At 38.2% G+C, this 15,624-nt stretch overlaps 1 protein-coding gene across 1 annotated transcript; it reads right to left on the bottom strand.

Moving 5' to 3' along the window:
- Positions 1-6,105: 6,105 nt before the first annotated feature.
- Positions 6,106-11,737, bottom strand: LOC137094373 (chymotrypsin-like protease CTRL-1). The gene is made up of 8 exons (XM_067459993.1): positions 11,548-11,737; positions 10,668-10,688; positions 10,407-10,575; positions 10,031-10,299; positions 8,935-9,080; positions 8,469-8,682; positions 8,274-8,387; positions 6,106-6,515 (listed from the first exon to the last, which is right to left on the bottom strand). The coding sequence occupies exons 1-8, from the start codon at positions 11,594-11,596 to the stop codon at positions 6,511-6,513; spliced, it is 987 nt and encodes a 328-aa protein (XP_067316094.1). The 5' UTR covers positions 11,597-11,737; the 3' UTR covers positions 6,106-6,510.
- Positions 11,738-15,624: the final 3,887 nt, after the last annotated feature.

Here is a 15,624-nt window from a genome sequence, read left to right as displayed (position 1 = left end):
GAACAAAGACACTCATACAGGTTTGGAACAACACGAGGGTAAGTCAGTGATGACAGAATTTTTATTTTTGGGTGAACCTATCCCTTAAGTCCTTAATAACTTGGAATTCACTATGGACTTAAGAAATTGTTTGATGCTGCATTCTATATGCGGTTGGGTTGTGTTTTAAATATTTTAAAACATAATTCATATATCATAGAGTTGTTTGTGGCAGGGTAAATTAAACACAGTGGAACACACTTCAAAATGGCGGCAGGGATTTTCACAAGTGCATGTTTTGCACAAATCCTTCATCTGACCAATTTTTGAAGGCAGCATACATGCAGGCCTATCCTTCACTGCTTGATATCCCACAACCCTGTAGGCTACTTCCATTCAGTGACAGTTGAGCTGGGGGGGGGGGGGGGAGATGGTGTCCTAAAGTTGCGTTTGCTGGTCAGTTTGTGTGTAAATGTTTTTTTTTTAATCAATATTTTCCACTTCTGATGTAATTTCATACCATTGCCAGGGTTCCGCCAGTAGTGGGCACTCGTGCAACATAATCAATGACGCACATCTGTGTGTAGGAGACAGGGAAAAGTTAGTGAGTGAAGGGCATTATACAAACACTGGAATGCAGCACAAGAACTGGACAGGCATCCCTGTTCTTAGAATCTTAATTGGTTCTGCCAAGAGCTTCATTTATAGAACATTTTTAGAGTCCCATTCCATCCCATTATAGCATAATTTTATAGATTTAGTTTTAATTAATTAACTTTAATTAATTTTAATTACATTTTATCAATTAAATCGATTGTAAACATAGTTTATCAGTAGGGGGAAAAATGAAATAAACCAATAAACATGAAAGTACTGTGCAATCATAGACATTTTACCTTATAAAGAACCTTTTTTCAAAATGTGTCAAGAACCCTTCTAAGTACTTCTGTCTAAGTAAATGATTGATGCTCATTAGTCAAAAGTTCTGCTATCTGAAGTGTGTAATTTGTCATATGCACGTAGTTAGTATTCACCTGTGCTCACGGCACTCTTTGTTAGAGAGATTTATTACAGCAAAAGACATTAAAAGACGGACAGTGTTTTGAAGTAATGATTCTGATAAAAGCCATGACATATCATTATACTTAGATTGCTTTATACTACATATGTTCAAGAATTTAGTGACATAGATATAAAGTTAAACTCAAAGATGCCCAGAAGTCATTGTTAGCTACATATAACATATTTTATTTTATTTTATTTATTTTTATATATATGTTTTTTTGCGGGGGGAAAAAGAAGAAACAAAGAACAGACAGGTCACTGTGGTATTATATACAGTTACAGGTATCACACATTTTATGGTGTTCATATTCATTTTACATCAGGGGTTACTCTCCCAAAGGTCGCTGAAAAGAGGAAATAAAAATAAATAACAAACAAATTTCAGTACAATATATCCTCATGTCCAATCCACACTTCTATACATTAACCATTTTGGCTAGTACTTGTAAAATGTATCCATGTTTAATCTTAGAGAGAAGGTCAGTTTTTCTATTATACATATGGCTTACAATCACGATCCACTCTTCTTTAGTTGGTGGATTCTCATGCAACCATTTCTTTTTTTTTTTTACTAGCAACCAATAATACTTTAGGTACTTGAGATCAGTTGCTATGTTTCCTAAATATATAGTACCAAAGCTGTTCTCCATTTCAAATCCCATTATCATTTTATTTCAGTGACTATCTCTAACCAAAAAGACTTAATTGCTGGACAATTCCAAAATATGTGAAAATGATCAGCTATAGAATTGTTACATTGTCTCCAACAGAGTGCAGATTCCAGATTAACATTCTGTAAATATTATCTTTTTGGAGTAATAAAAATCATATAATATTCTTCCATGAGAATTCTCTCCACTGCTGGACGTAATATACAGTGTTTTAGCAAATTTAACCATCATAAAATGATGTTTGCTTTCTTCTCCCATGTATCTTTTATAAATAATGTTGATTGTTTTTTAGAAGATTGTATACTTGAATATATTCTTGATTTCAGTCTCTTGTAAGATCCATTCTTATACGCATCAATACAAACATTGATGAAATGAATTACACATTTTTCATTATTTTTAAATATTTTTATTATAATGGTTCCTAAACTGTAAATATCTGAAGAAATCTTGTCTTTCTAAAACATAGGTGTCAGTAAGATGTTGGAAGCTCTTTAAACCAGTATTAGATGAGACTGTACAATATGATGGAATGCATTCCATTGTTTAAAATCCAACTGTGCAGTTATCTACCCATCATCCATGTTTTGTTTCTCATTTATCTTTACAGGTTTACATTCCTTTACCAAATATTGAGATAAACCAATGTCCAATTGTGCCAATGGCTCAATAGTTCTTGAGATAAACCAATGTCCAATTGTGCCAATAGCTCAATAGGGGTGGCAGTGGCTCAGTGGTTCATGTAGGTTGTCTAAACCGAAAGGTTGGTGGTTTGATCCCCGGTTCCACCTGACCAAGTGTCGAGGTGTCCATGAGCAAGACACCTAACCCCAGCTGCTCCCCATGAGCTGGATTGTGCCTTACATGGCTGACATCGCTGTTAGTGTATGAATGGGTGGATGTGAGGCAAAAATGTAAAGCGCTTTGGATGGCCATAGGGTCTGTTAAAAGCGCTATATAAATGCAGTCCATTTACCATTTACTTAATCTTAGTGGCCTTGTCCCCTATAAGGAGGTGAAATGAATGTCCAGCTGGCTACACTCTAATTCTTTCCATCTTGCATTATACTCATTATTACACCAACAAACTAGACAGTTCATCTGTGGTGCTTTGTAATATTCCTCTAAACAGGGAAGAGACAGTCCTCCTCTTTCCCTTGATAGTTGTAGGGTTTTTAGTCTGACCCTAGGCTTCTGATTTCTCCATATGAATCTAGAAATCATTCGATTCCAGTCATTAAACAGTTTTTTTTTGGCAGTGATTGGAATAGAAATAGTAATCCTGGTAAAACATTAATTCTTATAATTTCAATTTGATTATACAAACCAAGGGCTTAAAGGCATCCATCTGTCCAAATCTACTTTTAGTTATTTTGTTATTGATTCATAATTTACAATATATGTTTTTGTCACATTCTTTGGTATGATAACTCCTAAATATTTAATGTTATTAGTTTTACATTTAAAATTAAATTTATGGTTTTCTATGGCGATTGGCGAATAATTAAAAAGAGAGGGTTTGAGTTTTGTCAAAATTGAACCTGTATCCTGAGTAATAGCCAAACTGTTTAAGATAAGACATAAGTTTAGATAAACTGGATTCTGGGTCGGAGATTTTCATAAGAATATTGTCTGCATATAGACATATTTTGTTTTCATTTCCTTTACATTGGAATCCTGGTATTTCTGCATCTTCTCTATAGCTTGAGCAAGTTGGCTCTATGAATAGTGTGAAAAGCGTGGGACTTGAGAGGCATCCCTGGCAGCATCCCGGTTCCAATGTAATTGAACTAGAAACATTACCATTTATTGTAATCTGAGCCATCGGTAGGTGATATAGTGGTTTAAAGGAGTAATGAAAAGTATTTATAGACACCAGGTCCAGAAAATGAGGCTCTCAAATCAATGACTTATTAGATGGGTGAAATGTGTAGCTCTATGTGTAGCTGCTTCTGTAGCCCAGCCCACCGACTCGTGGAGTTAAACTGATCCTGTCACTGACCAATAAACACGCAGAAGATAGCAAGATAATCGTTTGTAAACAAGACACAGGTTGACAATGGATTTGCAGACATATTGAAATTAAAACACAATGCTGTGCCTTCATATTGTATACGACAGGAATAGTGCAACACACTTATGTGAGTAAAACATGTTTTTTATATGCGATAGTAGCTATTTCATTGTTACAGATCGTGTTGATTATGTGTACGTGACATGACGTGACTAACAGAACATGCCAGCAGGCTGTCACAGGCTGGAGAATTCCTTATTTGTCAGTTCAATTGTGAGATCAGACTCCCAGGGGCTTTGTATTTTCCAGACGGGCTACCAAAACTTAAGCATGTCGGCAGGCTGGAGAATCTTAAATAGTTGAATAACATTGTTTTCTTGATCTTCATTGTGTTTGAAGAGCACGCGTGCACTTTTGTGTGTGTGTTTGTGTGTGTGTGGTTCACGGGTATATAGGCCAAGTAATAAAAAAAATCTATCAATCACGGGTGGATGAGAGAGAAATCATTGTGTTTGTTTTGAGACTAAGCCCCGTCAGAGAATCATTCCAGTTGCACTTTCAAAACAATCCCTCCCTCTTGTGTTAACTGACAGGGGATCTGAAGCTCATTAAATATGCAGATCTTATCCAATCCTAGCTGTGGGCGTTTACTTCCAAGTCTCCAGTGCGGCCCGCCCATCAAAAGCCAGCTTTCAGGAGAGAGCCTCAAAACCAGTGTAGAAAATAGACTATTACTTATTAGTTATAATGTTTTTGAATGTAAAAACCTTGCGAATATCATAAGTTGACCTTAGATAACAGTATTAAAAAAATAAAAATAAAAAACAGTTCATGACACCTTTAAGACATATTATAACCTTTTCATTGAAGCCAAAAGGCATCTAGGCTAATTACCACATTTTTTGTTTTATTTAAAAAATATTGCTTGTCTTACATTATCCTGTGTCAGCCTGGTTTTCACAAATCCTTTTTGTACAGTATCAATCAATTCAGTAATGATATTTTCAAATCTTTTTGCTATATAATCTATATTAAAAATAATCTATATTCAAAACCAAAATTGGTCTGTATGACCTATATTCTGTCTTTTCCAACTTTTGGTATTACTAATATGATAGCTTGTTTCCAGGATATCGGGGCCTGTCCCCTTTAAGAACATGGTTAAAACAAATTAAAAGCACAGGTTTTAATTATTTGTCTTTAAATTTGATATGGCCCCATCAATGTCTGCTTCTTCTTGTGTTACCAGTTTGTTTTGTGTTAATCCAACTGATGCTAGGTCTAGAGATTCCAAAAATGTTTCAATAATAGAAGGACGTGCTAGCCTAGAAATCTAGACGCAGCCAAGCGACAGCAAATCTAATCTGCCCGCGAGTGTCGTCTAGCAGCTCTCAATACACTTCTCAGCTGTAAACGCCAAACTCTGGTCGGGCCAATCACATCGTGTATAGAGTCGGTGGGTGGGGCTTAACATAATGACGGCCGAATTGCGTTTGCGTGCTTCGAGTAAACACAGAAACTAGCGAATGGCAGTCTTTCAAATCAGCTTTGACCACGACTCTGGAAGACTTGGAGTTAAGCTTTTCTCTGAGAAAAGAACAAAGAACGGCACTGAAGTCATTCTTAAAAAGGGAAGATGTGTTCAGAGTTTTGCCGACCGGATACAGCGAATGTTTAATCTATCAACAAGCTCTGCTTCACCTTCGTTTCTCTGGTTGGTTGTAGCGCTATCCTATCGCGTGCAGAGTTTGAAAGACAACCGTTTATCCCGCCCCTCGGATTGAGCCCTTCCAGACCAAACATCTTGATGTGGGTCTGGCTTGTCAGGCTAAGGATCTGCAGCTTCTGGTTGGGAATATTATATTTTATAATAGATTCCAAATTACTTTAATATCTCATCTAGTGTATAGCGCATTGCATTGGTTACTGGATTTTTAATTTTTTGAAAACTGACATTTCGGTTTGCTGTTTACTAGTAAGTGTCCATGCTAAAAAAAAATGTTGCTCTGGGTCCATTCTCATAATAATGACGTTTGATATATTTAAGTATCATTTCTACTTGATTATCAAGTATCTTTTTTATTTGTTGTTTTATTACTTTTATTTCTTCTAAGATTTGAGGGTTATTTAAATCAAAAATGTTTTGTTCTAGTGTTTTTAGTGTGATAAATCCAGTAACTGTTACCTTATGTTTTTCTTTTATTTCTTCTGCCCTGAGGACCACTTTAAAAGCTTTCCTCTTAACACTGCCTTAGCGGCATCCCAAATAACACGTGGTGACATTTCCTCGTTATTGTTAAATTCAATGTATAAACATATTTAACATAACATATTTAACATTTCATACATTTGGGGTCATTTAAAAGACTGTTCAATCTCCAGATGGAGTCTCAAATACACTGCATGATCTGAAACATCTCCAGTTCCTACATCGCGATCTATAATTATATGCCTGTCTGAGTGGAACATGAAAAAATAATCAAGTCAACCCTCGACATATAACATTTTTATATAAGAAATGTGTATATGCTTTTGAAGAAAACAAGAATTGTTGGTTACATGCTACAACTACATAGAGAGAAAAAAGGGGATGGACTCTACTAATGGAGTGAGGTTAGTGTTGTTGTTAAACTTCTTGAAGATGAACAATATAGATTTACACCCCTGAGTGAAGTCATTGCAGCAGATCTTTGACAGACTGTTTTCACTTTGCAATGTTTCCAAAGTAGCACTGAAGTTAAATATCCTGTTTCTGAATAATCCACAGAGTTACGACATACTTCACACTGCAGAGACACAAAAACAAAAGTTAGAGAGAGTTACTTTTGATCATTACTTTTTTGACTTTTTGGCTAAGTGTGTTTAATTCATCAATAAAACATACTTAAAGGGATCCCCTGGTGTTGAGACTTGTATGGCTTAATATAACATAAATGATGTCTCTTACTGAATTATGTAGTAGAAAACCCATGAAAGATCTACGTTATTTAAAAAATCGATTTTATATTTGGACCAAGGGCGGCGCCATTTTGTTTGCGTTCTAAGTTGATGACGTAGATTGGTTGAACTCCTCAATCAGCTAGCGTTACCCGTAGCTATTTTTACCACAACGCAACTCGAAAATTGTTTCAGAGTTAAACAAAACCAATGAATTGCTTTGTAATTGTACTTAAAACACACTCAAACATACATGTGCACACAAACTCACCTACACAAGTCACAAACAGATCGGCGGCCGGGCACACACACCTGACAGACTGCGCTGTCTCAATCGAGATGTTGGGCTGCTCAGTCTCCACGACAGGGGCTGAATCTGAAATCGACCCCATTTGTAGTGTTGTCCGACATCATAGTGGACATGTTCGAGTGCAGTCATTCAGTCTCACGTTGCACCGCAATAACGAGCGTACAGCCGATTTACACACAACAGCTGTCCGACTTCACGCACCCAAACATACATGTGCACACAAACTCTCTCTCTCACACAGACTCACACACACCCCAACAGATCGGCGCGAACACACACACACACACACACACCCCAACAGATCGGCGCGAACACACACACACACACACACATACACGCACTGCGTGCGCGCATACATAACCCTCAATCACTATTCCCTGTGTTGATATCATAGAAAGACTGTTGATATGCAGTAGATTAACTGTAATGCCTAATGTATCCAGCAGAGGGAAATATCTAGGTAGGATGATGGGATAAGTTAACGTGAGGAAGAGAGGCAGGATGTTTTGGTGATGATGCATGGGATTGGTTTGTGCATTAAAGTTTGAGCACAAGCTCAGTGAATTAACCTCAATCTTTAAACTTTCACTTTTGACACAAATAACATTCGCTACTTTTGTTCACTAATACAACTTGAAGGAGTGAATGAAGACGATCGAGTGCGTGAAGTCGGACAGCTGTTGTGTGTAAATTGGCTGTACACTCGTTATTGCGGTGAACGTGAGACTGAATGACTGCACTCGAACATGACCTATGGTGTCGGACAACACTACAAATGGCCGTCCCTTCAAATAATGCCCTATTTCAGGGTATAGGGGTCGATTTCAGATTCAGCCCCTGTCGTGGAGACTGAGCAGCCCAACATCTCGATTGAGACAGCGTCTGTCAGGTGTGTGTGCCCGCCCGCCGATCTGTTTGTGACTTGTGTAGGTGAGTTTGTGTGCACATGTATGTTTGAGTGTGTTTTAAGTACAATTACAAAGCAATTCATAGGTTTTGTTTAACTCTGAAACAATTTTCGAGTTGCGTTGTGGTAAAAAATAGCTACGGGTAACGCCAGCTGATTGAGGAGTTCAACCATTCTACGTCATCAACCTAGAACTCAAACAAAATGGCGCCGCCCTTGGTCCAAATATAAAATCGATTTTTAAAAAAACTTTCATGGGTTTTCTACTACATAATTCAGTAAGAGACATCATTTATGTTATATTAAGCCATACAAGTCTCAACACCAGGGGATCCCTTTAAATCTGTATATCTGCATTATATATGTGACACTGCATTATATATGACTTACTGGCACAGCGCTGTTTGTAATCACTGCAGCATTTTATTATGCAGTTAGTATTGCAGTTGCAGCGATTAAAAATGTTGTACTGCTCATTGCATCTTCCCTTACAGGAGGTTGAGGCTGTGCATAAAAACAAGCATTAATCCAACAGATATGCTTTAAGTGTATATACGTGTGTAGGTGTCTGAGAGAGAGTTTTACTTCGGCTAGCAGAGGAGCATGAGTTTGGGGGGTTGAAGGTGATAAATCCCGGCAGGTTCTGACCGATATTGCTTGTGATCCAAGACTGATATCGAGACACGCGGGTGTACACCCCAGGAGAGTTGGGTCTGGCACAGCCATACCCCCAGCTGGTGATACCAGACAGAACCCACGCTGTACACTGTTGACTCACCATTGGACCGCCAGAATCCCCCTACAGAGAGAGACAAAAAGAAAGACAAAGGAGGGGCCTTTTTATCAGGATGGGACGGTTGAATGCGACAGGAAAATGGCAGTCCGGGTCTGCACTCCAACACGTGTACATTCATGTACATTTACATACTAGAGCTATTCAACATCAAACATTTACACTAAATGAGCAATGTGAATACACAGTACGTTTTGAAATGCATTTCGTTCTACAGTAGCTGTACACACTTAGATTGTAGTAATATTTTTTTTGTACCTGACAGGTGTCTTTCCCTCCCTGTGTTAAACCAGCACAGATCATGTTGTTGGTAAAAGATCCAGAACCCAGTAGAGAACTACATCGAGTATTGTCCACCACTGGAACCATAGTCTCCTGCAGAGTCCCAGGAGCAGGTAGGTTCACTGAACATACACAAATAATTATTAATTAGTACTATTAGAAGTTAAAGGTGCCCTGGAATGAAAAATTGAATTAACCTTGCCATAGTGAAATAATAAGAGTTCAGTACATGGACATCACATATAGTGAGTCTCAAACACCATTGCCTCCTACTTATGTAAATCTCATGCATTAAAAACACCACGGAAAAAGAAGTGATTCTCAACATAACGTGACGCAATCGCTGGGATCATTAATATGTACGCCCCCCAACATTTGCATATGTCCGAACATGTTCATTGTCAAGAACTGCGTAGCCGAATCATCAGGTAAACAAGCGTAAGGCGAGGACAGCGAAAGCGGCAGATCATGGACACAAATGTCAAGTTCCAGGTTGTGCAGGGAGAAGAGATACGAGAGTTTGTTCTTGCGGTTGCCAGATTTCAGTCATTTAAATCCCCCAATCCGAACTTTTCTGTGAAAAGAACATATATACTATCCGGTGTTTTAACTAAACATGTGCAGTCTTGCAACCATATGCACACGAGCTCTCTCGCGCCTGCGGATTATCTGAAAACACTAATAAAAAAGTAGGCTGCATTTTAGCAATCTCCATTTGAGATGTTCTGCTTAGTGTCATTCAGTCGGTCTGTGTTCTGTCAGGACTCACGAGCCGCTTCGCTGAACAACTGAACTTGTGTGAGCTGCTGAAATAAGCCAATCAGAGCAGAGCTCAACATTAATATTCATGACTCTTCCAAATAAGGCAAAAACAGAGCATTACATTCTATAGGGACAATTTATAGGGTTGTAAATGGACCTGTAAAACTGTATCTGGACAATTTTTGCCCTTAAATAAGTCACATACCCTCTATGTAGATATCAGAGAACAATTTAACATATTGTTTCAACTCATTCTAGGGCACCTTTAATGGATATGTGAATTGATGGGTTTGTCTGTATTTTTTTTTACCTCCAGTTCGAATATCTCCCCAGCCTGTGATCCAACTGCTGGTACCGGCACTGAAGACGCTGTTTTGGGCTGCCAGACACACAGGTCTAATGTAGTTATTGAAAGTAACTGTGGAGGACAGACGCAGCAGAGCGATATCATTGTCATGTGTTCTGCTGTTGTAAGAGCTGTGAACGATTTTCGTTCTCACAGTTCTCATGACTTCATTGGCATTGACCCCCTGCTGTGTCCTCCTTCCCAAGTACACACGCAGACTGGATGTGCTGACACTAAATACAGTCAGATAACATGAAAGTGAGAAAAGAACAACACAATATACAGAGTACATTTTATTAATTAAACCAAAAGTTCAAATGTGTGTTTAGGTGAATCATACCTAGGTAAACAGTGAGCTGCCGTCAGCACCCATTCATTGTTTATGAGGGAGCCTCCGCAAAAATGACCTCCATAGGTAGAGCTGTGCAGACTGACCTGCCACGGCCACGACCCAGCGGGCGCATTCACACCACCCACAATACGGGTGTTTAGAGGGGCTTGTCCGCAAACTATGAGAGAGGGAGAAGAATTGTTCACATAAGCATTTCTACAGTTACTATTTGACTTGATGTTGAAGTTGAAGAAAGAGAGGAGCTCTTACCATTCAGCTGAGAAAGTGAACCTGCAAGAGCAGAAATAAAGTACACATTAGAATAATTCATTTTAATGTTTCCCTCAATAATGACCCTGTCAGAGAGCCTTGTTCTGAGGTGGATTTAACTTGAGAGGCTAAACATGAGGAAAACATTCACAAACCAGTTTTATTACAAATAAGCACAGCTGTTTTCCCTAACTATTCAACAAGTGACTTTAAGCCCATATCCTGGAAGTGCATATCATATGCCCATATGGCTCACATGTAGTTTCTGTAAAAGTAACAAAGAAAGAATGAAAAGAAAGTTTCTCAGAATAGAGAGTTGATTTTCTCAAACCTTTTTGCTTTGTAGGCCTTATTACATTTTATTTTAAAAATAACTGTGAACCTGAATGTAGCATACACTATGCGTTTCCCCCACATGAATTTGTCACATGCAGCGTGAGAATGGTGGTTATATGCTAAATCAAATCTGATTTTTAAAAATCTAAAATTTAAAGTTAACAAACATTGGTGGGCATAACCTATATATTTACAAATTTCTGACATGATGCACCTCAACCGTGTCGCAGTGTTTCTGCACAGGCCAACACTCTTCACAGTGTGCTTCACACAAATACAAGAACATACTTTTTTATGATTACACAGCAATCAGTTAAGTCTGATTGATGAACAAAAGGTTCTTAGGAGCCTTTTAATGAAGTGTTTGAAATAACTGGAGATTCATTTACTGAACTGCAAGTTTCATGTTAATGAGTCACTATTTTTATAGCCTTTAGACTGCTGTTTGCTGTGCTCAAAGAAAACAAAGTACATTCACTTTTATCTGTATTATGTCTTTGTTTACAGTTATCCACGCATTAATAGATATTTCATGAGACCTTACCTTTGATGCACATGAGCAGGGTCAAAGTGACACACGTTGATCCCCACATCTTCACACAGTCCCTTTGTTTTTTAGAAGAATGGATGCTTGTGGTATTTTGGTACAAAGTGGCAGTCCCTTTTATATATTTTTGTGGTTCTCAAATTGCTCTCCTTGTCACTCACCCACCTGCCCACTTCTAATGCTCCTCCTCCATTTTTTGTCACCTTGCTTCATTCTTCACATTTTTTTTATAGTCATAAAGTGACAAGAACAAAACCAGTGACATCACTGAGAATTTCAAACTTCCTGCTTGCTTTATTTGTAGTAACATGGGGAAAAAAACATAAAAGCCATTTCAATACCCTTTATTTTCAGACACAGACAATGAAATGTACTTTATGATTACTCATAAAAGACATCCTTGGAATTGGCGAGTCAGTGTTTGTTTAAATTTGGCCTCTGAACTAGTTCAAGGAACTGAAACAAAACTGTAAATTAATGGAATTTTAAAAAGTGAAAATAAAACAAAAAGAAAAGAAATCAAGTTTATTGTTCTTAACAGAAATGCTTATTTCACAAGTTCACACTTACAAATAAGTCAGATAGAATAAATGGTATGCGTATTTTGCGTGCTGTCCGAGGAGAGGGCTCCGAGCTCGGTATTTGGCCCGGACCAAGAGTACTCCCCCCTTATCTCTGGTTAGGAAAGTTAACCAGGTGTGTGTGAGGAAGACGGGGTGGTGGAAGGATGCTGCATAGGTTTTTTTATCTGATCCTCCACTTAAATGCAGATTGTAAGATATGTTGATTACTGACTGCTGGTTGGAATGACATCATGATTGGGTCGATCATTTCAACGTGCATCTCCCGAACTTCATTTTTTAAAGAAACATCAGTTAAAGGGGGGGTGAAACACTCAGTTTCAGTCAGTGTCATGTCAATCTTGAGTACCTATAGAGTAGCATTGCATCCTGCATATCTCCGAAAAGTCTTAATTTTTTTAATAATTATATAAGAAAGATGCGCTGTTCCGAGTCTTTCCGGAAAAAGCCGAGCGGGTGGGGGCGTATCGTGTGAGCGGAGCTAAATAATGACGTGTGCAGCAGCGCGCTGTGTGTTGAGTCGAGTCCGTCATCCCTAACAGCGGGAAAAAAACTTTATTCAAAATAAAAATATGGCTTTTAATCAGATACAGCCATACATCTATGATCCGGAATCAGACCCAGAGGCTGCAGTTGAACAGGAGCAGCAGCAAAAATGACTAGAGCAGGACGTCTCTATGTGGTACAAGTTATACACTAACTATATAATATGCTTAGCGACTTGTGTTATTTACATATTTATACTTGAATTATATCGTCGTATTTTTGTCTTTGAAGGTGTACATGTGGGAAGTGCAGTTGTGCACGTGTGTGTGTGTGTGTGTGTGTGTGTGTTTACGCGTGGTTTGACTGGTTTTGGAGTGTTTACATAGAAAGACACGGAATAGTAGCGCATTTGAATGAAGAAGCGTGCTTATTTAATTCAACATATTTCCCCACTCTTTGTGTATTGTTGTTTGGAGTGCTTTTACAATACACAAACATAAAGTTACACATATAGTGGCCAGCTAAACAAATGTACACGCACTACACATCGCATGCTCCATTGATCAATTAACTATACTTGATGAGCATAGGCAAAAACACAGACATTTGAAGCAGTCTAACTCACCGCCCGCGGTTCTACCGTTGGGACCTTTATCGTTGGGACTGCTCCATCCTTCAGCATTAGGCGATCGGGAAAATCCGGCGTCGAGCTGGGCCTTGTTTATGAAACAGTCGGCACCGAAATGCAGCGAACAGACATAAACATTCGCGCAACTCAGTTGCTGATCCGGAAAAGCAAATTCCATCCACTGTTGCCTTAACGCGGGTTTTTTGGGGAATCTGTGCAGGACTGTCTTGGTCTGGCAACCAAAAACGCACTTTTTTGGTGACATTGTTATGTGCACATCACCTGTCCAGCATCCTACAAGCCAGCGCTTTGATGGGCGTAGCCTGTTACTTTCGCTCTCTCCCTCTCTCTCTCTCACGATCTTCCGGTAGAATTGTCCGTAAGGCCCATACAAGGAAATTCCGCCCCCATTAACGTCAAAGGGGACGCATGATCGCAAAAAACTTGCCGAAACTTATGACTAACCGGAAGTAGTATTTTTGACAAAGAAATACTCCCATCAAACGTCCACCTTAACTTTTGAAACTTTGTCCATGTTTAGTATGGGATTCCATGTCTTTAACAGTGTAAAAAGATCAGTATGCATGAAACAGCATTTCACCCCCCCTTTAAAATTGCACAGTGTGTTTTGGGTTATGTTTCATGCTCTTAGTTTATCATGTTCTCTGTCAGGTTTCCTGGTTGTCATGTGATTCCCATGCCGTCATGTGTTCTTGTGTCATGTTGTCATTGGTTCATTGTTCACAGGTGTCCCTTGTCCAGTCAGTAGTCTCAGTGTATTATTTTACACCCTCATGTTTGCCATGTGTCTTTGTCTGGTTTTGAATGTTTGTAACCCATTGTTTGCTGAGTTTGTTTCTGCTTTAGTCAAGTCTGTTCATGTCATGTTTAGTCAAGCCATGTCTTTTGTTTTATTTATAATTTTGGCATAAAAACTGCACTTGGCTTCTCCAACTCGCCTCCAGAGGACTTTTCGTTACAGTAATATGCAGCGTGGTGTTTTGAAACCTAAGAAAATTGCAGGATAGTGTAGAACCTACCTAGCATACATTTCCGGGCCTCATCTGGGCCAACTATGGTACGTATTGCTCCGTTCTGGCAGTGGCAAAGGTCATTTCTGGCAGCCTACACACACAATGTGTTTTTTTGTGAAATATCAGGACACAAATGTGTATAATGACATTGGTATGACATAGGTATAACAAGGTTAGGGTGAAATATGCTTATCTTATGCTCATAAATCATACAGGATGAGTTTTTTTGAGAAAGTAAAAAAACTGAATGTTTCCTGTGATTGGTAGGTTTAGGGGTAGTGGCAGTGTATGGGGATAGAAAATACGGTTGGTACAGTATAAAAAACATTATGCCATTGGAATGTCTTCACATTTCACAAAAACAAATGTGTGTGTGGGTGTGTTTGTGTGTGACAACTTGTGTGCTACAAACCGGTTTTAGATTGACTTTTGTCTTGTGGTGTGTGTGTGTGGGCCAGACATAGCCTCTGTGCTACAATCCAGTTTTAAAGTGCCTTAGATCATTGTCTACTTATATGTCTGATATTCAGGGGACCTGTTATATAACTCAAACATATGCATGGTTGCAGGTTAAAAATTCTAATTTATTCATTTTGAGTTAACTTAAGTTGCAGACATTCATTTGTTGAGTTCTCTTGACATAATGATGTTGAGTAATTAAAGTTGTATAACTTGTAGTAACTTTTAAATTATCCTGATAACATTGGGAATTGGGCATTGGATTTCCAGTTCCCAGCATGCTTTGCATAGAACTGGATAAGGAGATGTGTTTTTAATGAAGGGAAATACCGGTAATGCTTTAGATTACGGCCCGGAAAGTACTGCATAATTAAAGTGAATTAACAGCATAACTCTCTGTAATTATAGTGTGACAAAGTAAGTACATGGGAACAATATGTAATATTGGGGGAATAAAGGGGTAACTATCAGGAAAATTAACAAATTATTTATACTGTAAGTATTTTTTAATTAAGGGGTAATTATAGTGTAAGAATTTTATCATTAAGGGGAAATTACCCGTGTAGTTACGGGGTAAGTAATGTGCTTGTGAATTGTGAATGTGTTTTTATAGTACTTACCATATAACTACATGAAACAAGAGGGAAACAAGAGCCACTTTAATTTACAGCCCGCACATTCATACTTACCCCGTAACTACACGGATAATTACCCCTTAATTAAAAAAATAGTTACAGTAAAATTACCCCTTAATTAAAAAATACTTATAGTATAATTACCCCTTAATTAAAAAATACTTACAGGATAAATTATTTGTTATTTTTCCTGATAGTACCCCTTTATTCTCCGAATGCTTTAAATTCAATTTAATTATGCAGTACTTTCC

This window comes from Pseudorasbora parva, chromosome 12, assembly GCF_024679245.1.
Source record: "Pseudorasbora parva isolate DD20220531a chromosome 12, ASM2467924v1, whole genome shotgun sequence".
NCBI classification, from domain to species: domain Eukaryota; kingdom Metazoa; phylum Chordata; class Actinopteri; order Cypriniformes; family Gobionidae; genus Pseudorasbora; species Pseudorasbora parva.
This window is presented reverse-complemented; position numbering and strand designations above follow the sequence as displayed.

What these genes read in the sequence shown, in the direction of transcription:
- LOC137094373 (XM_067459993.1), bottom strand. Translation starts at nt 11,596, where the DNA reads ATGTGGGGATCAACGTGTGTCACTTTGACCCTGCTCATGTGCATCAAA. An exon ending in CCTGCTCATGTGCATCAAAG is followed by an intron (nt 10,689 to 11,547) that starts GTAAGGTCTCAT and finishes CTGCTCTTGCAG; the next exon opens with GTTCACTTTCTCAGCTGAAT. An exon ending in GAGGGAAAGACACCTGTCAG is followed by an intron (nt 8,683 to 8,934) that starts GTACAAAAAAAA and finishes CTCTCTCTGTAG; the next exon opens with GGGGATTCTGGCGGTCCAAT.